The 25,168-nt window shown below is 44.4% G+C and overlaps 1 protein-coding gene and 3 pseudogenes across 1 annotated transcript in view; 2 read left to right on the plus strand and 2 right to left on the minus strand.

Moving 5' to 3' along the window:
- Positions 1-22,752, plus strand: part of RSKR (ribosomal protein S6 kinase related) — an 88,588-nt gene extending 65,836 nt beyond the window's left edge. The window contains exons 7-12 of the mRNA XM_063953229.1: positions 13,677-13,717; positions 18,548-18,575; positions 18,663-18,752; positions 20,472-20,560; positions 20,646-20,756; positions 22,522-22,752. Coding sequence (XP_063809299.1) covers positions 13,677-13,717; positions 18,548-18,575; positions 18,663-18,752; positions 20,472-20,560; positions 20,646-20,756; positions 22,522-22,752 — 590 coding nt within the window. The remainder of the gene's footprint in view (positions 1-13,676; positions 13,718-18,547; positions 18,576-18,662; positions 18,753-20,471; positions 20,561-20,645; positions 20,757-22,521) is intronic.
- LOC135051681 (5S ribosomal RNA) lies at positions 8,234-8,353 on the minus strand (annotated as a pseudogene).
- LOC135051878 (5S ribosomal RNA) lies at positions 8,522-8,641 on the minus strand (annotated as a pseudogene).
- Positions 11,137-11,256, plus strand: LOC135054332 (5S ribosomal RNA; annotated as a pseudogene).
- Positions 22,753-25,168: the final 2,416 nt, after the last annotated feature.

Raw genomic sequence — 25,168 nt, forward strand, 5'->3', positions numbered from 1 at the left:
TCATTCCGGGAGTGGACAACTGGGAGGCGGATTATCTCAGCCGTCGGGATTTTCATCCAGGAGAATGGGCATTACATCCAGAGGTGTTTCACATGCTGGTCCAGAGGTGGGGTTACCCTCAAGTGGACCTGATGGCATCTCGCCACAATCATCAAACGCCCCAGTACGTGTCCAGAACGAGAGATCCAAAGGCAGTGGCGGTGGATGCTCTCACAATCACGTGGCCGTACAGCCTCGTGTATCTGTTTCCACCGTTTCCGCTGCTCCCTCTGTTGCTAAAACGGATCAAAAGAGAGTCCGTCACAGTCATACTAGTGGCGCCTCATTGGCCTCGGAGAGCTTGGTTCTCGGATCTCCGCGGACTACTCGCAGACGATCCTTGGCCGCTCCCACTACGTCCGGACCTGTTACAACAGGGTCCGTTCCTTTCCCCCGATTTAGCGTGGCTGCATTTGACGGGGTGGCTGTTGAGACAGCCCTCTTAAGAAGAGAGGGCATTCCAGAATCGGTTATACCAACCATGTTACGAGCTAGGAAGCCGGTTATGGCAGCTCATTATTACAGAATTTGGCGTGCCTATATAGGTTGGTGTGAAGCTCGGAAGTTTCCAACTTCATCTTTCAAGTTATCCCGTCTTTTGTTATTTCTACAGATGGGGTTAGATGGAGGACTGCGTTTATCCACACTAAAAGTGCAGATATCTGCGTTGTCAATTTACTTTCAAAGAAGATTGGCTCTATTGCCGTCGGTACACACTTTTCTGCAAGGTGTCCTCAGAGTACAGCCTCCATTCACTCCACCTACTGCGCCATGGGACTTGAATCTGGTTTTACATTTCTTACAGTCTTTATATTTCGAACCCTTACAACAAGTGGATATTAAGTTTCTCACTTGGAAAACTATTTTTCTCCTAGCCTTGGCTTCGGCAAGGCGTGTTTCAGATTTGGGTGCCTCGTCATGCAAGCCACCGTATTTGGTGTTTCATGATGACAGAGCGGAACTTCGGACGAATCCTGCTTTCCTACCAAAAGTAGTGTCCTCTTTTCACATCAATCAACCAATAGTAGTTCCTGTGTTAACAGGAGATTCTGGAACCTTGGATGTGGTACGCGCACTACGCGTTTATGTATCCCAAACGTCTACAGTTCGTAAGACAGGTCCGTTGTTTGTTCTCTACGATGCTGCCAAGATGGGTTGGCCAGCGTCTAAGCAGACCTTATCCAGATGGATAAAACTGACCATACATCAGACTTACCTTCATGCTAGGTTACAGCCACCTACATCAGTAACAGCTCATTCCACACGTTCTGTGGGAACGTCATGGGCAGCTGGTCGTGGAGCTTCTACGACACAGCTTTGCCGTGCGGCTACATGGTCTTCAGTGCACACGTTTGTGCGCTTTTACAAGTTTGATACTTTTGCGGCATCATCATCTAGCTTTGGCCGCATAGTGTTACAGGTGCCAAACAGCTCTCCCGCCCACGGGGGAAGCTTTGGTACGTCCCAAGAGTACTCCAGTGACCCCTAGTGGATGAAAAAGAAAATAGTATTTTGGTACTTACCAGGTAAATCCTTTTCTTTGAATCCATAGGGGGCACTGGACGCCCACCCTGAGCAGTTTTACCTGGTTTGTGGTACGTTCAGTGGATCTTATGGTAACACACTCTCACCGACTGGTTCAAATTATCAAGTTCTATCAGTTATGGTGTCAACTGTTTAGTTGTCAGTAACGTTATTTGTCAAATTTATTTTTGTCCGTTTTGTTATATGTAATTCTCCTTTGTCAACCTCTCTATAGCTCCTGTTCGGCTCAGTAAAAAAACACTGAGGTACTCTGGGATATGGAGGGGAGGAGTAGTTCCAAATTTAATTTATTCAGTGCCTTGTTCCTGCGGAACCGTCCATATCCCAAGAGTACTCCAGTGCCCCCTATGGATTCAAAGAAAAGGATTTACCTGGTAAGTACCAAAATCCTATTTTCCTTCTGCAACAGTGCATTTGCTGTAGGTGGGAATACTGGGCAGACTGGGCCTCAGGATGTTCTCCAGCCTCAGGAGCTCTTCCCTCAGTGCAGCTGCCCGATTTTCACTGGCACTGGGCTCATTTCTTACTCTTCCCAATGAATGTCCAGCTCTTCCTCTTCCCGATGATGGTGCAGTTCTTCCTGATGATGGTACTGCTCTTCCACTACCTGATAATTGTCTTCCATTGGATAGTCAGAGGCATTCTGACCTCAGCCATGTCTCACTGATGTTATGGGATGTTACTTCATTTCCAAGCAGCTGTTCTAACTCCCTTCAGCTCATTGTAGCTGGTGACAGTACCTACACAAATGTATTTAAAGAAAAAGGAAAGAAAAGAAAAAACACAGATGTGATTGTACGCTGAGATCCGGTCACTGACAAATCGCTGGAAGCAAATTCTTGTGATCAAACGTGATCTCTCTTGGGAGGCTCTTTCTCATGCATCAGCAACAGCTTCAACTCAAGAAATGCCAGTGATATTGCTGTGCGCTGGGGTTTTATGCCATGGTGAATTCAAATGTGGCATGCGGGCGGCAGTTGGAGATGGCAGTTGGTGTTTGCCGCAATTCACATCAGCAGCATCTTCCCACTGATATTACACAGGGATACATGTGGGAATCAGTGGGAAATTACATGTTAGTGCTGAGGGGTCATTACACCAAGAACAGGGTGGTATGGGGCATCTACCAAAATCATCTAATTTCTGCTGCTGGACCCAGTAAGTTCAACTGTCATTGCTGCTGCCATCCCTACTCCTCCTTTGGTTATCTCTGTCATGACAGCTGCCAACATTATAACATGATATGAGATCTATCTATCTAAAATTGTGTTTTAAACACAGAAATCCCACTTAACGTGATTGGACACACTAGATCACATGACCATGCATTATTTCCCAGTGACCACAGTGCTCCAGCATAACAATACACCTGAACTACTTCCAACTTTCACCAACAAATCATCAGAAAGCTACAGCAGTATCACACCACAAGTGTAAATAATACCATCACTCACAGAGATACTGCTCACTGAAATGCAGCTAATCACTACCTCACTGACAGCAGCACATCACTGCCTCACTGACAGCAGCACATCACTGCCTCACTGACAGCAGCACATCACTGCCTCACTGACAGCAGCACATCACGCCTCACTGACAGCAGCACATTACTGCCTCACTGAAATGCAGCTTATCACTGCCTCACTGACAGCAGCACATCACGCCTCACTGACAGCAGCACATCATTGCCTCACTGACAGCAGCACATCACTGCCTCACTATTTTATTCACTTACACTGTTATTCAGTTACATGTTTATTAATGAAAAATAATTTAAATGAAATGGCCTGTTCTGAACTATTTTTTTCTCCTTTTCTGTATCTGTTTTAACATATTGACCCACAACAGGGGATACTTTATAACATGGATATACCACTATTGGGTGTGCAGTTGCGCTCTGATATATGCCCGCTTTGGGTAGTTAAAGGCCTCATGCGTATGTCACAATGTGACTGTACACCCAAGAGTAGTATATATCTATATTAAATATATATGCAGAAAATCTTCTATCACCATGGGCAGGGTAAGTCCAAAATGTATGTTGGTAGAATAATCCTTTAGGCAGCATCCCTCCATTCTCTATTCCTCAATGTAACAGCAGTATCTGAATAAAAATATAAAGAGGGGAAGCACAATAGTGAAGTACAATCACAATACATATAATAAACTATAAAAAATGAGCATACATTCAACTAAAAACAACTAAAATATCATAGATAGTCTGGCAGGAATCATCTGCATTTTGAATAGCTGCTTATAACCTGTATTCACCTGGTCATCTGTCCGATAGCTGTACCACTCAAGGCAGTTTATAACCGTTCAGAGCTGGTTGGTTGGTATCGGCATCCACTTTATCTGTCTCCAAGGCTTAGTAAATAGACCCAAAGTGTTGATTCTCCACATACCGTATGTACTCGAGTATAAGCTGAGTTTTTCAGCACATTGTGCTGAAAAAGCCCCCCCTCGGCTTATACTCCAGTGATGCTCCGGAGCAGAGCGCAGGGAGCAGCCATGAGGGAAGGAGGAGGAGGGAGGGGGCCTCAGGACTCGGGAGCCGCGGCAGCGCGCTGTAATTGGTCAACCAGTGACGCTGCTGCAGCCATCCCTCTCCATGGGCTGGGCATATCTGGCACTATGAGGGCATATCTGGCACTGTGGGGGAATATCTGGCAGTATGAGGGCATATCTGGCACTGTGGGGGGAATATCTGGCAGTATGAGGGCACATCTGGCACTGTGGGGGCATATCTGGAACTATGAGGGCATATCTGGCATTGTGGGGGCATATGTAGCACTGTGGGGGCATATCTGGCACCGTGGGGGAATATGTGTATCTGGCAATGTGTGGGCATATCTGGCACTATGAGTGCAAATATCTGGCACCATGGGGGCATATCTAGCACTGTGGGGGCATATCTGGCACCGTGGGGGAATATGTTTATCTGGCAATGTGGGGGCATATCTGGCACTATGAGGGCAAATATCTGGCACCATGGGGGCATATCTAGCACTGTGGGGGCATATCTGGCACTGGGGGGCATATCTGGCACTATGAGGGCATATCTGGCACCGTGGGGGAATATCTGGCACTGTGTGGGCATATCTGGCAGTGTGAGGGCTGTGTACGGCTAGAGCTGCATTTCCCACCCTAGGCTTATACTCGAGTCAATAAGTGTTCCCATTTTTTTGGGGGTAAAATTAGGTGCCTCGGCTTATATTCGGGTCGACTTATACTCGAGTATATATGGTATGTCACAGGGTAGGAGTGTGGTGCTGTGATATCCCCACACCTACAGCCTGATACAGAGGAGCAGCAGCATACAGAAGTGTTAAGATGGCCTTTTAAACTCTCTTGTAAACCAATCCTCTTGCGAACTAAAATAACTCATTGCAGACAAAATTTATTTATATTAGAGACTAACTGTTCTAACCGTTCTTAGCACAGGAGTTTCTGATTTTCACGGTTGTAAATATACATGTGTATTATAAATTAGGAAAATCTATAGAGATGTAAATTTGAGACGTCTTAATGTAAATAAATATTAATCCGTTTTTCTTGGCATTACCTGAGGAGCACCCATAGCAGTTAGGGTAAAAAGTGACAGGACCGTTTTTGTAGTTTATTAAATTCTACACACTGGAGGTGCAAGCCAAATGTTGATCCTATTGTCTGTTTAGGCGTGATGACGTCCCCTTAGGGGAGGTTTACTAAAATACTAATTGCGTAGTTTTCCTATTTCCCACCTGAAGAATACCTATGTTAAATTTCAGCTTCCTAACATATCGAGAAGTAAGAGAATTAGTGAGTGAGTGAGTGAGTGAGTGAGTGAGTGAGTGAGTGAGTGAGAGATACAGTAAAAAGTGTCAGGACCATTTTGTAGTTAATGAAATTCTACCCACTGGAGGTGCAATCCAAATTTTGATCTGATTGTCTGTTCGGGCGTTATCGTTCACGCAATGCATGCCATGCATCGGTGATGATGTCATTATGTCAACCCCCTTTTTATTAACATTCTAATTACGTTGTTTACCAATTTCCTTCCTGAAGAATACCTATGTTAAATTTCAGCTAGAACACATCCTAGATCTGAATGAATGAAATATTCTTATTAAATACTTTGTTCTTTACATAGTTGAATGTGCTGACAACAAAATCACACAAAAATTATCAATGGAAATCAAATTTATTAACCCATGGAGGTATGGATTTGGAGTCACACTCAAAATTAAAGTGGAAAAACACACTACAGGCTGATCCAACTTTGATGTAATGTCCTTAAAACAAGTCAAAATGAGGCTCAGTAGTGTGTGTGGCCTCCATGTGCCTGTATGACCTCCCTACAATGCCTGGGCATGCTCCTGATGAGGTGGCGGATGGTCTCCTGAGGGATCTCCTCCCAGACCTGGACTAAAGCATCCGCCAACTCCTGGACAGTCTGTGGTGCAACGTGGCGTTGGTGGATGGAGCAAGACATGATGTTCAGGTTCATGGATTCAGGTCTGGAGAACGGGCGGGCCAGTCCATAGCATCAATACCTTTGTCTTGCAGGAATTGCTGACACACTCCACCCAGATGAGGTCTAGCATTGTCTTGCATTAGGAGGAACCCAGGGCCAACCGCACCAGCATATGGTCTCACAAGGGGTCTGAGGATCTCACCTCGGTACCTAATGGCAGTCAGGCTACCTCTGGCGAGCACATGGAGGGCTGTGCGGCCCCCCAAAGAAATGCCACCCCACACCATTACTGACCCCTGCCAAACCGGTCATGCTGGAGGATGTTGCAGGCAGCAGAACGTTCTCCTTGGCGTCTCCAGACTCTGTCACGTCTGTCACATGTGCTCAGTGAAAACCTGCTTTCATCTGTGAAGAGCACAGGGCGCCAGTGGCGAATTTGCCAATCTTGGTGTTCTCTGGCAAATGCCAAACGTTCTGCACGGTGTTGGGCTGTAAGCGCAACCCCCACCTGTGGACGTCGGGCCCTCATACCACCCTCATGGAGTCTGTTTCTGATCGTTTGAGTAGACACATGCACATTTGTGGCTTGCTGGAAGTCATTTTGCAGGGCTCTGGCAGTGCTCCTCCTGTTCCTCCTTGCACAAAGGCGGAGGTAGCGGTCCTGCTGCTGGGTTGTTGCCCTCCTACGGCCTCCTCCACGTCTCCTGATGTACTGGCCTGTCTTCTGGTAGCGGTAGCGCCTCCATGCTCTGGACACTACGCTGACAGACACGGCAAACCTTCTTGCCACAGCTCGCATTGATGTGCCATCCTGGATGAGCTGCACTACCTGAGCCACTTGTGTGGGTTGTAGACTCCGTCTCATGCTACCACTAGAGTGAAAGCACCGCCAGCTTTCAAAGGTGACCAAAACATCAGCCAGAAAGCATAGGAGCTGAGAAGTGGTCTGTGGTCACCACCTGCAGAACAACTCCTTTATTGGGGGTGTCTTGCTAATTGCCTATAATTCCCACCTGTTGTCTATTCCATTTGCACAACAGCATGTGAAATTGATTGTCAATCAGTGTTGCTTCCTAAGTGGACAGTTTGATTTCACAGAAGTGTGATTGACTTGGAGTTACATTGTGTTGTTTAAGTGTTCCCTTTATTTTTTTGAGCAGTGTATATATATATATATATATATATATATATATATATATTCCTCCAAAGGATAAACGGCACTCACGGGACACGTCATAACTTGAGCAATCATGGGTATTTAATAGGTCAATGTTGCAAGGAAACAACCCCTACTCAGGACACACCACAATTATATATATATATATATATATATATATATATATATATATATATAAAATATAGCAAATTGACAGCACTCTATGTCCTATAGCACTGATTACTGGTGCAGGGTCCTGGTAATTGATAAAAACACTCACTTCTTCCACAGTTGAAAAAAGAATTAGACTAGCACTCACGTTTAGTAGGTGAAAAGAAAAAAGGTTTTATTCCTGACATGCCATCTGGATATAACCCACTGCTACAGTTCGCCCGACAGCCGTTTCAATGCTCAATGGTTTTCATCAGGGGCAGCTGTCACTCTGTCCGGAGTTTCTTTAAATAGCAGAGAGGGCGCCGGAAATTTTGAACAGGAAGCCTGTCACCTGGAGGCAGCGCGTCATAGCTGCTGCCCGATTGGCTTCTACCGTGCACGTGGGTTGTGTTGCCACAGTAAACAAACCCGGCTCTCTCCTTAGCAACCCGCTCCGGCAGCGCGACATTCGTGTAGTGCAGGCAGATCTGTATTAGCGTGCAGCGGCAGACAGGTGAAGTTGCTGCTGTCTTTGTCCCCAGCCAGAGGCATAACTGTAGAGTAGTCAACCCCACAGTGCGCCGACAGCGTGGAGATTCGACAGCCCAAAAACATACAAACCATGAAACAATGTGTAACATAACACGAGTGAGCAAACTGTACTGGCTTGCACAGCAATGGTAACATAACACTCAGAGAATATTGATATCTAAATACAGCACAACATCATTGCACTGATGGAAAACAACCATGGTTAATAGCACCATGGGTTAAGTACCACAGATACCATATAGGGCCAACGTGAAAGGCAAATGCGAGCGCCGTGTGATGTCAAGGACAAAACGGGGATACCATAATCATCACCTGTAGACAAAATTTGTCCCTTGGTACAATACCCGGTATTCCCATGCCGTCTCCAAGCATGGTACTAACTGGGACCAACACTGCTTAATTGCCAAGATCGGACGGGATTGGATGGTTTCCAGTGTGGTATGATTGTATCAAACAGATGTGCCCAAATATATATATCTCTCTTGATATGTCAGTATCATCCCTCGTCTCTCAACCAAATCACATCAAAGTCCTGTATAATAATGTGTAAGAAAGGACACCAGTATTGATGCCAGCAACTGAGAGACAAAAGAAAGGGGGGGAAAAACACACCGAGTCCCTTGATACAACACCCAGTATTCCCACAATGTCACCAAGTGTGGTACTGGCTAGGCCCATCACTGCTTAATTACCAAGATCAGACGGGATCGGATGGGATCCAGTGTGGTATGATAGTATCAATCTACACGGTGTGCCAAGGCAATGAACTATTAAACATGTCCAATGTGCAAACTACAAGTGCCAAACAGGTACTATAAGTGAGGAACATATGTTGCTCAGAGAGACACAAAACAATCAAGCATCAGCAGGTGACAAGTGATGAAACATATATTTTTTGACAAGACATGACACACGGCGGTGTCTCAGAAAAGTAAACCAAAAAATTAGACTCTATATAATGTTGTACAGAGTCAGAGGAAGCATCCCAGGCGGAATTCCTCATTGAGCCCATTTGGGGCCAATGTTTGTAATCTATCAATCCATTGATGTTCTCTTTGTAATAGGATTTTGTTGCGGTCACCACCCCTTTGAAGTGGTGGGATTTGGTCCAAGATGCAACACTTGAGTTGATTGATAGTATGTTTTGCCTCCATGAAGTGTCTTGCCACAGGTAAATTTGAAAAGTCACTTGAAGTCCCACCCTGGGTGATGCTCTTCTTGATTGTTGAACGATGCTGGCTTAAGCGCTCCTTTAGCATCCTACTGGTCTTTCCAACATAAAGCAAATTGCATGGACATTTCAGCACATAGACTACAAATTTACTGTTGCAGTCAAGTCTTTGTTTAATAGTATATGTCTTGTTATCCTGAGGGTTAATAAACCGATTGCCAAGTAGCAAGAATGGACAGTTTGGACAGCCCATGCATTTGTGAACCCCTGTTTTAATAGTCAACCAGTGAGAGGGTGTATTCTTTTTTTCTCTTGGAAAAATCTGTTACAACAAGCATATCTTTCAGATTGGGTCCTCGTTTATATGCGAATCGAGGTGGTTGCGGGATGGCTTTTGCCAGACTTGGATCCGTGCCAATGAGGTGCCAATGTTCCTGAATATTATTGCGAATGAATCTAGAAGCAGTGGTATACATGCTGACAAAGTTAAACCTGTCATTATCTTTATTGGGAGAGGCGTCTTTACTAGATAGGAGTTCCTCTCTCCTTATTTGGCCAATTTTGGTGAGTGCCAAATCAATCTCCTCCTTAGAATATCCACGATCGAGGAAGCGTTGACTCATAGATTGTAGAGCAGATGGTATTGCTGAAGGGTCTGAGGTGATTCGTATCACCCTTAAGAGCTGTGAGAACGGTAACCCTCTTTTGAGGGGTGCCGGGTGAAAACTCGTTGAAAGCAAAAGCGTGTTCCTATCAGAGTCTTTACAATGAATCTTGGTGGTCAATGTGTTGTTGGACAGAAGAACAGATACGTCCAAAAAATTGATTTCTGTTTTGCTAAACGTGAGGCTGAATCTAATGGTGCCAAGAAGTGAATTCAGATGATCAATGAAGGTCAGGAGTGTCTTCTCTCCCCCATGCCAGATGAAGAACAAATCATCAATATACCGGACATATGCTGTCAAGAACCGGCCAAAAAGAGGGTGACCTGTAATGTGTTCTTGTTCATACGCTGACATGAATATGTTGGCGTATGCTGGGGCCATGTTGGATCCCATAGCGGTACCCTGTTTCTGTAGGAAAAAAACAATTCTCAAACAAAAAGTAATTTTTGTTCAAAATGAGGTTGATCAGTAATACCATATACTCTGATGGAGGTCCAAAATACACATCACTTTCTGTTATTAGCCGTCTACATGATTCAATGCCAAGTGCATGTGGAATGTTCGTGTATAGACTCGAGACATCGAGTGTAACCAATATTGCATCATCAGGGATGTGCTTGATACAATCCAGTTTCCTCAAGAAATCAGTTGTGTCCTCAATGTAGCTGGCTGCACTTTTAGCAAGAGGCTGTAGATAGAAGTCTACAAGCTGTGAAAGTGGTTGGCATAAGGATCCACGTGCCAAAATGATCGGACGCCCAGGGGGCAACAAAATCCTATTACAAAGAGAACATCAATTGATTGATAGATTACAAACATTGGCCCCAAATGGGCTCAATGAGGAATTCCGCCTGGGATGCTTCCTCTGACTCTGTACAACATTATATAGAGTCTAATTTTTTTGTTTACTTTTCTGAGACACCGCCGTGTGTCATGTCTTGTCAAAAAAGATATATTTCATCACTTGTCACCTGCTGATGCTTGATTGTTTTGTGTCTCTCTGAGCAACATATGTTCCTCACTTATAGTACCTGTTTGGCACTTGTAGTTTGCACATTGGACATGTTTAATAGTTCATTGCCTTGGCACACCGTGTAGATTGATACTATCATACCACACTGGATCCCATCCGATCCCGTCTGATCTTGGTAATTAAGCAGTGATGGGCCTTACCAGCACCACACTTGGTGACATTGTGGGAATACTGGGTGTTGTATCAAGGGACTCTGTGTGTTTCCCCCCCCCCCCCCCCCCCCTTTCTTTTGTCTCTCAGATGCTGGCATCAATACTGGTGTCCTTTCTTACACATTATTATACAGGACTTTGATGTGATTTGGTTGAGAGACGAGGGATGATACTGACATATCGGGAGAGATATATATATTTGGGCACATCTGTTTGATACAATCATACCACACTGGAAACCATCCAATCCCGTCCGATCTTGGCAATTAAGCAGTGTTGGGCCCAGTTAGTACCATGCTTGGAGACGGCATGGGAATACCGGGTATTGTACCAAGGGACAAATTTTGTCCTACAGGTGATGATTATGGTATCCCCGTTTTGTCCTTGACATCACACGGCACTCGCATTTGCCTTTCACGTTGGCCCTATATGGTATCTGTGGTACTTAACCCATGGTGCTATTAACCATGATTGTTTTCCATCAGTGCAATGATGTTGTGCTGCATTTAGATATCAATATTCTCTGAGTGTTATGTTACCATTGCTGTGCAAGCCAGTACAGTTTGCTCACTCGTGTTATGTTACACATTGTTTCATGGTTTGTATGTTTTTGGGCTGTCGAATCTCCATGCTGTCGGCGCACTGTGGGGTTGACTACTCTACAGTTATGCCTCTGGCTGGGGACAAAGACAGCAGCAACTTCACCTGTCTGCCGCTGCACGCTAATACAGATCTGCCTGCACTACACGAATGTCGCGCTGCCGGAGCGGGTTGCTAAGGAGAGAGCCGGGTTTGTTTACTGTGGCAACACAACCCACGTGCACGGTAGAAGCCAATCGGGCAGCAGCTATGACGCGCTGCCTCCAGGTGACAAGCTTCCTGTTCAAAATTTCCGGCGCCCTCTCTGCTATTTAAAGAAACTCCGGACAGAGTGACAGCTGCCCCTGATGAAAACCATTGAGCGTTGAAACGGCTGTCGGGCGAACTGTAGCAGTGGGTTATATCCAGATGGCTTGTCAGGAATAAAACCCTTTTTTCTTTTCACCTACTAAACGTGAGTGCTGGTCTAATTCTTTTTTCAACTGTGGAAGAAGTGAGTGTTTTTATATATATACATATATATATATTACACACAATTATAGACTACTTCAAGAAAATTGATTTGGACTCAGATCTTCTTTATACCACGTTTATGCACTTAACTTGAGAGCTTGTTTTTATTCAGTTACAGTACCCTTGATTAAATAACACATTTCAATATACTGCCATACCGAGGATTCAAATCTATAACCTGTTGAATTCTAATCAAACACCCTACTCATTGAGCTATTTGATCCTGGATAAAATCTATGAATGCTATATGAAGCTACTGGTACGTAATCAGCATGCAGATCTATGTAGTGGGCAGCCACACACTATATAGATCTCCTCAGCTGCAATGTTGATCATTTTTTTCACAAAATTAGAGGTAAGTTTCAAATAGTTAGAATTCTCTAGCTTAGAATTATCTACCTTTCTATGGAAGGGCAGATAGCTCAATAAATAGATTTTCTGACTGCAATGCCACAGGCAATGGGCTCAAATCCCGGGTATGTCAGCATCTTGAAATGTAATAAAGGACAGTGTGACTAAATACCAAAGAAATCTGAAGTTGAGTTCATTAATGTTGTATAGGTATTAGCAACAGAAGGGGTCAGGGTAGGAGACAGCGGTGGTCAGGAGATGCTGGGCTTCAAAGAGGGTGAAAGCTGCAAGTGAAAGCAATTGAAACAGATAATTGACAAGTGCCACCAACAGCGCCCCCTAGCCTGCAGCGCTATGTGCGTACCCTCTCTGCACACACCTAGTTACGGCCCTGGATGGGTAGATTTTAGCCATAAAAGCATATACGTGGTCAGCTACAAAGTATGCCGTGGCATTTAAGTGCTACCCAATTGGTTCTAAGAGGCCTGAAGTGTGCCAAGAAAATATTCCCCATTACACATACAACAGCAGCAGCCTAAACTGTTGACACTAGACAGGATGGATCCATAGATTTATGCCAAACTCTGACCCTGCCATTTGCATGGGAAAATTACCAATAAGGGATATTTTTGTATAGTAGAAGACTATGAGTATGAGTAATAATACTGAGGCTCAAGTTACATCCTCAGCATTAAAATGTTATACAGGTTGAGTATCCCATATCCAAATATTCCGAAATACGGAATATTCCGAATTACGGACTTTTTTGTGTGAGAGTGAGATAGTGAAACCTTTGTTTTTTTGATGGCTCAATGTACACAAACTATGTTTAATACACAAAGTTATTAAAAATATTGTATTAAATGACCTTCAGGCTGTGTGTATAAGGTGTATATGAAACATAAATGAATTGTGTGAATGTAGACACACTTTGTTTAATGCACAAAGTTATAAAAAATATTAGCTACAATTACCTTCTGGCTGTGTGTATAAGGTGTATATGTAACATAAATGCATTCTGTACTTAGATTTAGGTCCCATCACCATGATATCTCATTATAGTATGCAATTATTCCAAAATACGGAAAAATCCCATATCCAAAATACCTGTACAACTAATTGTTAATGGATGTGTTGCTCCCTTAATAAATATCCTGTAGAAATACTGTACATCTGTAGAAATGGTATCAGAGAAATCTACAATTGTAATGAGACTATTAATTGATTGAGTAAATCTAAAAAGATATTGTGGTAAATTCAATATTAAACTTGTCTGTTTTATCCGCATAGTTTATCTTCATGATTTGGGAATCATACATCGGGATGTTAAGGTGAGGGCATTGCTGCATACTGTATTACAGGGTCATAAAGGGAAGCTGTACCTTAAGTAAAAATGTCATAACACTTTAAAATGTATTTATGTATCATGTTGGAAATGTATTTAGTGAACGATTAGAAGAGTTAAATACTGTAGGCATTCTAGTGGCGGTTTTAAGCAGAAGATGACTCTTGCTACTGCAGCTTTTATAATGAAAAGACAATTGCAAGATGTTAGGTATCTTTGAATGTGGATTTAATGAGATGTTTACTTAGCTTCACTATGCAGTTGAAGGCACACCAATTTATATTTTTATTATAAGCTTTCTAATTAGATTTTCTAATTGTAGTATAAAGAAATATATGTTTATATAAAATGTGTGATTCTGTGACAGTACCTGCAGTAAAAATCAGCACCACCATTCATTTTTGCTGTTATTTTTTTGTTTACATGATTTTTTATTGTTTATATATGAACAAAGAGGTACAGAATAAATAAAAAATGGTGTAACATCAAATCAAGAGTATTAAGAGAAACATTTCTAGTAGTAATAACAATATAAAAATGCAACGGGAGCTTGCCAGCCCATACACTCAAAGCTTCCAAAACGGACGCAGGAAGCAAAAAATGCTTTGGACGCAGACGACTTGGAGGCCAGAAGAGATCTGGCAAAGGAAATCCAGAAATGACAGCGCAGGTCTACCCATGGCTTTAAGTGGGAAGGAAGAAACCAATCACCTAACTGGGAGAGCAAAGCCACTTCATGATAGCGAACTAGATCAGGAAGAGTTAGACCCATTGGCAGTTAGAACGGACCAGGGCGGGACTGGGATCAAAAATAGGTCCTGGCATTTTTGAAGCACACAGGCCCACCTCGGTGTCAGCATCTGACTCCTCCCCTTACCATTCCCGACTCCTCCTACTTCTTAGTCTATGCTCTTACAAATATAATTAATATTATAACAACATACAAGTGTACATCAATCTGTATTAAAATACACACAACCATTGGTCGAAGTGGGAATGTTGAAGTGGGGGTATGAAAAAATAAAGGTTGTAACTAAGCGAGCGCGCTCCAGAAAAGGGGCGTGGACACGCACGCGCCCCATTCACTAGAATGAGAACATCTGTGTGCACTCCCGGCTGGGCTAAGCGGCGACCAATCAGACAGAGAGTGTCCGATAGAGGTACTGTGTGCGCGCGCCAAAAATATGGGTGTGGCCAATTAAAATGGGATGTGATACACAGACATATGCCCCCAATAGTGCAGTGCCAGATCCACAATTGCCCCCACAGTGCCAGGTATACAAATGCCCCCACAGTGCCAGGTATACAAATGCCCCCACAGTGCCAGGTATACAAATGCCCCCACAGTGTCAGATCCACAAATGCCCCACAGTGCCAGATCCACAAATGCCCCCACAGTGCCAGATCCACAAATGCCCCCACAGTGCCAGGTATACAAATGCCCCCACAGTGCCAGGTAAACAATTGCCCCCACAGTGCCAGGTATACAAATGCCCCCACAGTGCCAGCCAATTGCCCCCACAGTGCCAGGTAAACAAATGCCCCCACAGTGCCAGGTAAACAAATGCCCCCACAGTGCCAGCCAATTGCCCCCACAGTGCCAGGTATACAAATGCCCCCGCAGTACCAGGTAAAAAATTGCCCCCACAGTGCCAGGTAAAAAATAGCCCCCACAGCAGTGCTGCAGCTGCTTACCGCTGCTGCTGCTCCTCCGGCTGTGATGTGACTGAGGCTGTCAGGAGCTCAGAGCGCGCTAGCACGGCTATGTCTGGCGGCGTGTAGCGGACTTCAAACCAGCCGCCGGTTCGTGAGCCAATCAGAGCTCGCGGACCGGCAGCGGCGGCTCCTGATTGGCTGCCGGCCCGCGAGCTCTGATTGGCTCGCGAACCGGCGGCTGGTTTGAAGTCCACTATACGCCGCCAGACATAGCCGCGCTGGCGCGCTCTCCTCTCCTGACAGCTGAGACACGCTGCCGCCGGACTGAGCAGCAGCGTGTCTCAGTGAGCACTGGACCGGCCCACGTGGCCATCGGCCCTTCTGGCATTTGCCAGAAGTGCCAGATGGCCAGTCCGGCCCTGGAACAGACCATGCGACTAAACGCAATATGAGGAGTCCTACTCTTCCAAACATAAGGAAGTATCAACTTCTTCATAGAGTCTAAAAGCTTGCAGGGTATTTCATAAGGAAAAGCACAAAACAAATACATCATCTTGGGAAGTAACATTATTTTGAATACTGCTAAGTGGCCTAACCAGGAGACCTCGTGATTCATCCAGGCAGCAGCTAGAATTGTCAAGCGAGCCAGTAAATGTGCATAGTTAACCTCAAAATTTTTGTCAATAGAGGAGGGAATATGAATATGAACAGCCCTCCCAAATGAATGGGAAATGCCCATTTAATGATTGTAGGACCAACAGTGGGACATTAATTGGAAGAGCCTCTGTTTAAATGGTATTAAGTTTGTAATACAAGGCAGCACTAAAGCAATCTAATATATAGTCTAGAGAGCGGTCAACGAGGTCTCGAGGTCAGTCACTAATAAAAGAACATAATCTGCAAATAAGCAAAGTTTGTGGGAGGTGTCATGTACTGAAAGCCCTCGGAAGTCATGAGAGAAATGGAACATTTGTGCTAGAAGCTCAACTGTCAATACAAAAATTAAGGGGGGAAAGAGGACACCCCTGTCTAATGCCATTAGAAATTGGAAAAGGGGAGGAAAGGAAAACATTGTTAATAATCTGTGCAGTAGGAATTTAAAATCTACCCCTGGAACGCAAAACTGGAGAATACCTGCCTCATGAGAGAGAAAGAGAGAGAGAGAGAGAGAGAAGCAGTAACTCTGTCTGCGCCACTAAGGGCGATATAAAATTAATTAACTGACTCGCTGGGGATATCTTATTAGCCCCGATACCGGCGCTTATATGGGATTTTGGGGGTCATTCTGAGTTGATCGCTTGCTAGCAGTTTTTAGCAGCCGTGCAAACGCATAGTTGCTGCCCACAGGGGAGTGTATTTCCGCTTTGCAGGAGTGCGAACGCCTGTGCAGCAGAACGCCTGCAAATACATTTTGTGCAAAACAAGACCAGACCTGTAGTTACTTATCCTGTGCGATGATTGCTGCGACGAGTGACACGGTAATGACGTCAGATACCCGCCCAGCAAACGCCCGGCCACGACTGCGTTTTTCCAAACACTCCCAGAAAACGGTCAGTTGACACCCATAAAAGCCCTCTTTCTGTCAATCTACTTGCGGTCGGCTGTGCGATTGGAATCGTCGCTAGAACCAGTGCAAAATCACAATTGACTTCGTACCCGTATGATGCGCGTGCACATTGCGGTGCATGCGCAGATTAGCCGTTTTTTTCACTGATCGCTTTGCAGCGAACAACCGCAACTAGCGATCAACTCGGAATGACCCCCATTGTTTCACCTGCCTTAGGGCTTTATTCAGGTTTGTTAGCAAACCAAAAAAGTACATTAATGGGCAAAACCATGTTAACATGTGCAGAGAGATTTGGATCTGGTGGGGTGTGTTCAAATTGAAATATAAATTGCAGTGTAAAAATAAAGCAGCCAGTATTTACTATGCACAGAAACATTATAACCCATCCATTATAACCCTAAATCTCTTTGCATGTTACATCTGCCCCATCTGCACTGTATATGGTTTTGCCCATTAGTGAGCTTTTTTGGCTTGCTAACAAGCCTGAATAACCTCCTAAGACACTCAAAACCAAAGCCCTGATTAGTGACCATTTTTTCTGCAAAAGGTTCCGCAAAAGCATATAGGTGTGTGGCTTTTCATGGACACTGTACATTTTCGTGCGATAAGGGGTCATGTGCTGCACAAAACAAATAGGCTGTAATTGGATACCCTGACTAATGTCCAAAGCACCAATTCTCCACTGCAGTTACATGTATTTCACTTCCTAGCACTGTTTAGAGGGAAGAGGGTGTTTTTTAGAGAAGAGGGGGGAAAAGAGAAGACCCTCCGGTGATTGGCTGCCTGCTACTTTATGTAAACAAACTCATAGGGCCGGATTCAAATGTTAACGCGCCCTCTATCTCCCGTCTAAAGTGACAGGAGATAGGGGGGCGATATTCAAATGTCCCCCGTTTTTCGCCCCTTTCGCGCCCATTACAGTCAGGTTTAGGCGCGCAAAGCACCTAAATCTGACTAAACTAATGGGCGTGATCATTAAAAGACATGTTTGGGCACCCAAACGGGTCTCTTTACATGCATTTCAGCTTGCTACCTCCGGGTGTAGCAAGCTGCAATGATCGTGTCGCGGCTGTCTGCAGTAATTTTAGAATACCGCTGGCGGGCACGATCACCGCCGGGAGGGGGCAGTGCACATTTGAATCCGGCCCGTAGTTTCCAACACAAATGTCTTTATTCAACAAAAGAACACAAAAGCAGACAGTATTCTCAGATGCACTTTCCTGAATACGACACATAGAAAGAATAAATGTTATATAAGTATTCCCCATTAACAAAGACGGGTGCCATGTGGATGGTTGATACATAAGGCATCATGTCCATTTGTAACGGTCCCTGGGAGCATACAGAAACTGAAATTGGAGACCACTGGGAGAAAGTGAAATTGTGTCACTGGCTGTATGTCAAATATTCTAGGTCAGACTGATTTTTCAAACTAGAATAAAATGTACTATGTACCAATAACTTCTAAAGTACATACAGTTGCACAGTTGATAAGTTAAAATCTTGGAATTAATTTATTATTTTAATAGTTTTCTATGTGTAAATGAGATATAAACAAATTATACTGTCACTGTAATCATTCCCTTGTTTCAGATGGAAAATATATTACTGGATGAGCGAGGTAAGTGCAGTCCAATACCTATATTGATTCTATATCGTGTTTAATATCACATAGGTGGATAGGTGACCAAGGTCAGTTTTTCTTTAGGACATTTGAAGTTGTCAGATTTTGGACTTTCCCGACATGTTCCTTGTGGTGAGCGTGCCTATACTATATGTGGGACTCTTCAGTACATGGGTAAGTTATTACTTAGACAATAATTATATATTTTTTTGTATGAGACAAATATAAATAGCATATTGGTCCTGATATGCATTTCATGGAAGATAATTTGACAATGTACAAAATTGTTATATATGTAGGGTTATCTACCATAGGTCCTAATAGCTAGGCTTCAATCAAAAAAAGGGTACAGTATAGCGAGCATATGTTAATATGATATGCCACTGGCAGGGCAGGAACAGGGCTCTATGGCAGCAGCTCTGCTGGCTGAGATTCTGCTGTGCTTTGTCTGGGTCTGGGTACCGGGGAGTGAAGCGCAGATGTCAGTAAGGTTCTAGCTGGAGCTGATGATTGGAAGCGGGTGGACTGGACCAAGTTCTTATTGGTTTCAAAGGTGTGGGTGGAAACTGGAATTACTGGACTGTGTTCAGACTCGGAGCTGGTCTCTCCTGGATGGAAGCGAGCGGGCTGTATAAAGTTCCTTCACATGAAGTGGCTATACTTGTGAGTGAAGATGACAAAGGCAATGCGGATGGTGCCAGATCACTCGGTCCAAGATGGTTGCGCTGGGGGGGGGAGGGGGGTGTACCGTGATCTGGGACTGCGCCAAACTCCCGCAGGCTGTGATGGTAACGGAGGCGTCAGTGGCAGAGTGATGTCGGCAGTTGGACTTACAGGTTAGGTAGGTAGGCGCAAGACCAGCGGAGATTCCGATAATGTAACAGCAAGATTTCAGGAACCAGGAACAGGAGTTACTCTGGAAACTGGGAGGAGCACAGAGCACAAGCATGCAGACTAGGCTGCAGCAGATGTTGCCCTGGCGCCAGACTGTCCCAGAATGCGCCCAGAAATACCCTGTCCTGTCCTGAGATTGGTGCAGCCTGAATTACCTGGAATCAGGCTCTGATTGGTACCCCAGATCATGTGCTTCTATTGAAGATGGCGGCGCCCTGTGCCTGGCACCACCGGGACTCTGGCCATTGGAGCTCTCCCTGCTGTCAGCCTGCCCCCTCCTGCCTCCCGGACCTCCCGCCGATGGTCAGCCGCCGCTCTCACCGTCCCCCTCCTCTGTGTGTGTGTGTGTGTGTGTGTGTGTGTGTGTGTGTGTGTGTGTGTGTGTGTGTGTGTGTGGAGACTATGGTGTGGGGGGAAGGAGTGAGGGCGAGACAGACTGTGGGGTGCGTGGGAGGAATGAGAGAGGGAGAAGGTAGACTGTGGTGTGTGTGTGGGAGGAAGGAAGGAGAGAGGTAGAGGTAGACTGTGGTGTGTGGGAGGAAGGAGACACCATTGGCCGGCTGTGTGACCCATGGGATCGTGCAAGGATGCCGTCACAGGTACAACAAAGAGGCAGGAAATCTCTGTCTTCCTACAGAGATTCTGGCCTCGTCACTCCCCCAAAATTAAGGCACCACCTCTGTCACCTCCCCCTCCCCGTCACCAAACAGCAGCAGATTGTCAATCACTGGCAGTCTGCAGCCATAGTGCACCTAACGTTGCAGACCCGTACTGCCAGACCCGTACTGCACATATGCAGTACGGGTCCTGCACGTGCAACCAGACATTTGTATTTTGTGCTTTGTGCAGCACCTCCATCCACTTCTGAATCAGTCCCTGGTCATTTCACCTTAACATGTCACCATGTTGGCTAGTTTTAATGTAATAAACCAGTCATTTAGAAATTGTTAGTAAATTGTATTAGCTTTCACGTGCTTTATGTCTATGTTGCCTTTCTAGCTCCTGAAGTCCTCTCTGGGGGTCCTTATAGCCATTCGGCTGATTGGTGGTCCCTAGGTGTCTTGCTATTTGCTCTGGCAGCTGGAAAGGTGAGGGGAGGAATGAGTCTTATCATCAGTCTGCTATAAAGAAATGATCCTAACATAGGACACTTGGCTTTTTCTTCTTTTCTAGTTTCCTGTTGCACCTGCCAGAGACCACATGAGCATGCTGGAGAGTGTCAATAACGCAACATATGATATCCCAGATACTCTAAGCAGAGGACTGTCACATCTTCTAAAGGAGGTATTCTGTGTTTCAAGCACTGTCACACACACACTTGTTGCCCATGGCATAACATGTCAGTGGAGGGTAAATTGCATGTGTTTGTCGGAGTGAGGCAAGATGTCTGAAGTACCATGACTGCTACATGGGGTAGTACAGCTGGTGAAAAAAAGGGTCTTTAAAATAATGTTCCAGCTGCAGTAGGGTCTTTGACCTTGAGCTACAGTCACTCGATAGGAGGTAAGGCTGGCAAAATGCTGATGACTCTTTTCCCATATAACGCTTTGGGCTCCCTGACACCACTTCCAGTATTTTTGCACTTATGTTGTTTTTCCATTTTTATTTCTCACAAATTGAGGGACAGCTTCTATTTTTTCCTGGACTATGGAGCATGGCAGAGTGGTACTGTGCGTCTCTCCGATCTGCCCATCTGGCCACTGGCACTGATCAAGTGTGATCCGTGCAATACTAACTGTTTTGGTCAAAGTATGAACTAATACTACATGCTTTCATTGTGCAAATTATATGCAGACTTGAAGTATTTAGGACAACAAAGGCGTTTTTGTTTTTAATGACACATGTTTAAACTAGCTTTTATGTAGAATTGATATAGTATGTATCTTTAACCTTGTTGCTTTAATATCAGCCTTGATTCACAGATACCAGCTGGTGTCATAGGAAAACTACAAGGCAACTTATATCTAATCAAATGTACAGAACACAATTTTTGGTTTTAAATGTTCTCATAACAAATCTGTAATAATTATCGTAGGACAGTGATGGCTAACCTTGACACTCCAGCTGTTGTTGAACTACATATCCCAGCATGCCCTGCTACATTTTTGTCATTTGGCCATGCTAAAACTGATACAGGGCATGCTGGGATGTGTAGTTCAACAACAGCTGGAGTGTCAAGGTTAGCCATCACTGTCGTAGAACAAAGTTTATGATGTACTGCTTATATGCGTAACACATAAGTAAACAAAACGCATAGAAACTGCTATTTATTGTTACTGAAAAATAAGCCATCTTAAAGACATAATAATGGGTTCATTGCTCAAAAGTCAACATAGTTTGTTACATTTGTATATAAGGTGTTTATATAATAGAAGGATCAATTGACTGCTGGTATGTGTCTACCCCAAAGGAGAGATGGGCATAGGACTGCTGTAGCCTCTGCAGCACCCTCAGTCTTCCTATCCCAATACTGAGTGCTGTGCTGGCCAAATCTGTACATTTTTCCCTAGGCACCCACTTGTCCATATACCTTAAGGGTTGGACTGGCCCACAGGGGTACTGGGGAAACCACCAGTGGGCTCCACTACCTGGGGGGGGGGGGGGGGCACCTCCTACTCTAGGGATCAGGTTTCAGACTGTGCACTTTAATTATACATTATAAATGTTACCTTATACTGCACATTACTATGGTGTATTTTCTATAATGCATTGCTGTTATTAATCTGGTACATTATTATGCATGCACTATTAGCATTTACTATATCTATTTATCAAGAGTCCCAGACTTTGCACTCTCTAATGGATAGCCAAGCCTCTGTGGCAGCTGGCCACACCCCCTCTGAAGACTGGTTACACCCCAAAACATGGGCCCCTACCATTGCATTCCCCCAGTGGGTCCTTTCATGCCACAGTCTGACACTGGATACCTTCCTAGATGACTGGATTTATTAGTAAAGGGGAAGATGAGCAAATCACAGCGTCTTCTTTTCCAGTAGGAGATTGTAATTTATTTTGTATAATTATCAATTTATTGTTGTTATTTCTACAGCTCCTATGCAAAATCCCAAGACAGAGGCTGCACTATCTCCATCAGTTCAAGAGCCATATTTTTTTCAGAGGAATAACCTTTGATCATGCATTGCTCCAGAAATTCCCAGTTGACCTTGTCCTCACCATGCGTGGAGCAGAGGTTACAGAACTGCCAGAATTCAACCTTTTTGAAGACTATGAATGTGATTTAACAGAAACCCTGCAGTTTCCAAGCACATATACTGCATGAAAGCAAACACATTCACTTCAATACTACCACTGCCTTCCAATCAACTTATACAGTTGGATAGAAGCAAACATTTAAAGCTGCAGCCACAGCCAAAATGCTGAAAGGACCATTAAGGCTCACGTTACATCACTGGCCACAACTCCATGTGTGAATTTACCCAGCTGTAAAGTACAGTTTGTTTATGAAGAAGACTGCCAGTGATCTGGCGACGGCTTCCGGATTACTTTCTCCCTATGCAACTTGTAAAGCTCTCCTCAGATAATGAGATGTGTATGTTAAAGTATTTACAAATGCTTAGATCTACATTAGTGCCCTGGGATGAGATAAACTGCTGATTTTTATTAATTAACTAGATTAAGGTTTATAGATTTATTACTGCATACCTTATACAGCAAAGGCTTTTGTTCATCCTTATGGTCCCACAGGTTTCTACATGTATTATTTTCTAGTTTGCTGTAATTTTTTACTTAATATTTAAAAATCTGTCAGCCTTATAAAAACTGCAAATATCATGTCAGTGACATAGATGAAGGGTAGGAGGGAAGACTCATACATAGGGAAAATGGCTTCGGTGTGCAAGAACTTGAAATCCAGGCCTGCTGACAGTACTCGCCACATTGCAATCCACAGGTCTTTCTTTTTCTGTGTGTGTGTAAGTGCAGTACCTCACAGGCAAGCCAACTGCAGTCAACTGACTGCAAACTTCAACCTGCAAAGATGGTCCAACTAGAGCTCCACAGAGACGGATTTCATAGTGATGCTGTAGTATATAAACCTCATCACACCTGGCAGTACACAAAGGTGATATGATGAATCAATCTTCACTACAGAAAAGTGCATGTGTGGCACCAACATAAAGACCTAACAACCTCTGAGTGCTTATTTCCAACAGCGAAGGTTTCTGCTGGTCATGTAATAATGTTATCCATGGCCTCTTCCATCACTGATCTAAACCCATTCAATCAATAACACTTGTGGAGTAATGCTTGAAATCTTTACTTAAATTACCACTCGCTTACCGATGAGAAGAGAGCTTGAAGCATTGATAAAATCAGATGAACTGCACTCTGCAAAACTGGATACATCTATTATACAGCATCATATCCAATATCCAAGGTGCTCTCTTTGGCTGGTACATGACCGAACCTCCTCATTAGAATCTCACTTCCTTCTAATAACTGTGACTAATGATTATTTGAACATTTTCTGAGCAGTAATCACTTAAATTTGTTGAGAAATTTTTTACATTATTTTTCAACTATGGGGTTTATCTGCGGCTAATTGCTCTACCCTGAGCTATACAGATGAGTGCCGGTAACCCGTGTGTTAAGTCCCAGAAGGCACACTTAATGCAGATTTGTCCCTGCATGCTCTTCTGGGGCATAACTTCCAAATGAATCGACAACTTTGCTTCCTGGCTTCCTCACTTCCTCTCTTCTGACATTCCCTCCATTATCCTAGGTGATTTGAACATCCCTATTGACATCCCCACACAATCCCCTGCCTCTAAACTCCTTAACCTCACCACTTCACTTGGTCTCTCCCAGTGGACCTCCTCACCCTCCCATGTGAATGGGAGCTCACTGGATCTGGTCTTCACTCACAGTTGTGATAGTTCTGATTTTTCAAACTCCCCATTTCCCCTCTCTGACCACCACCTGCTCTCTTTTAACCAATCTCTCTCAGCTTCCGCATCTCTACCTCCTAAGGCTACCGCCACTAAGCGTAACATTGAGGCTATTGACACCACATTCCTTTCCTCCCTGTTTGATTCACTTCTCTCTCCTATTCTCTGTCTCTCATGCCCTGAACAAACCACTTCCATATACAATGCATCCCTTACTTCTGCTCTTGACTCTGTTGCTCCACTAACCACTATTCACCCTTGCAAATTAACACCTGAACCCTGGCACACCAAATGCACCAGATATCTGCAAAAATGCTCACGTTGAGCGACACTGGAGGAAATCACGCTCTAAGGCAGACTTCCTCCATTTCAAACTTATGCTCTCATCCTTCAGTGCTGCCCTTTCTCTTGCTAAACAGTCATACTTCAAGAACCTCATCTACTCCCAGTCTTCCGACACCCGGCGCCTCTTTGCCACTCTCAACTCACTCCTCTGCCCACCTCTACCTCGTCTCCCTTCCTCACTCTCTGCTCTTGACTTTGCCACTTACTTCACATCCAAAATTGACACCATATGTCGGGACATCACATCACACCAGACCATCAGTAACCAGCCTCCTCCCATCCTTTACCACTCCTCCCCATCCCTCGCACCAAATCTGACATCTTTCTCCCATGCATCTGGTGAGGAAGTCATGGCCCTCATTCGTTCCTGTCCCCTCACTACCTCCCCACTTGACCCTATCCCCTCCCGCCTCTCTCCTTCTGACTGTTCCCATCTTTCCCACC

The sequence above is a fragment of the Pseudophryne corroboree genome, chromosome 2 (assembly GCF_028390025.1).
Source record: "Pseudophryne corroboree isolate aPseCor3 chromosome 2, aPseCor3.hap2, whole genome shotgun sequence".
Classification (NCBI taxonomy): Eukaryota; Metazoa; Chordata; class Amphibia; order Anura; family Myobatrachidae; genus Pseudophryne; species Pseudophryne corroboree.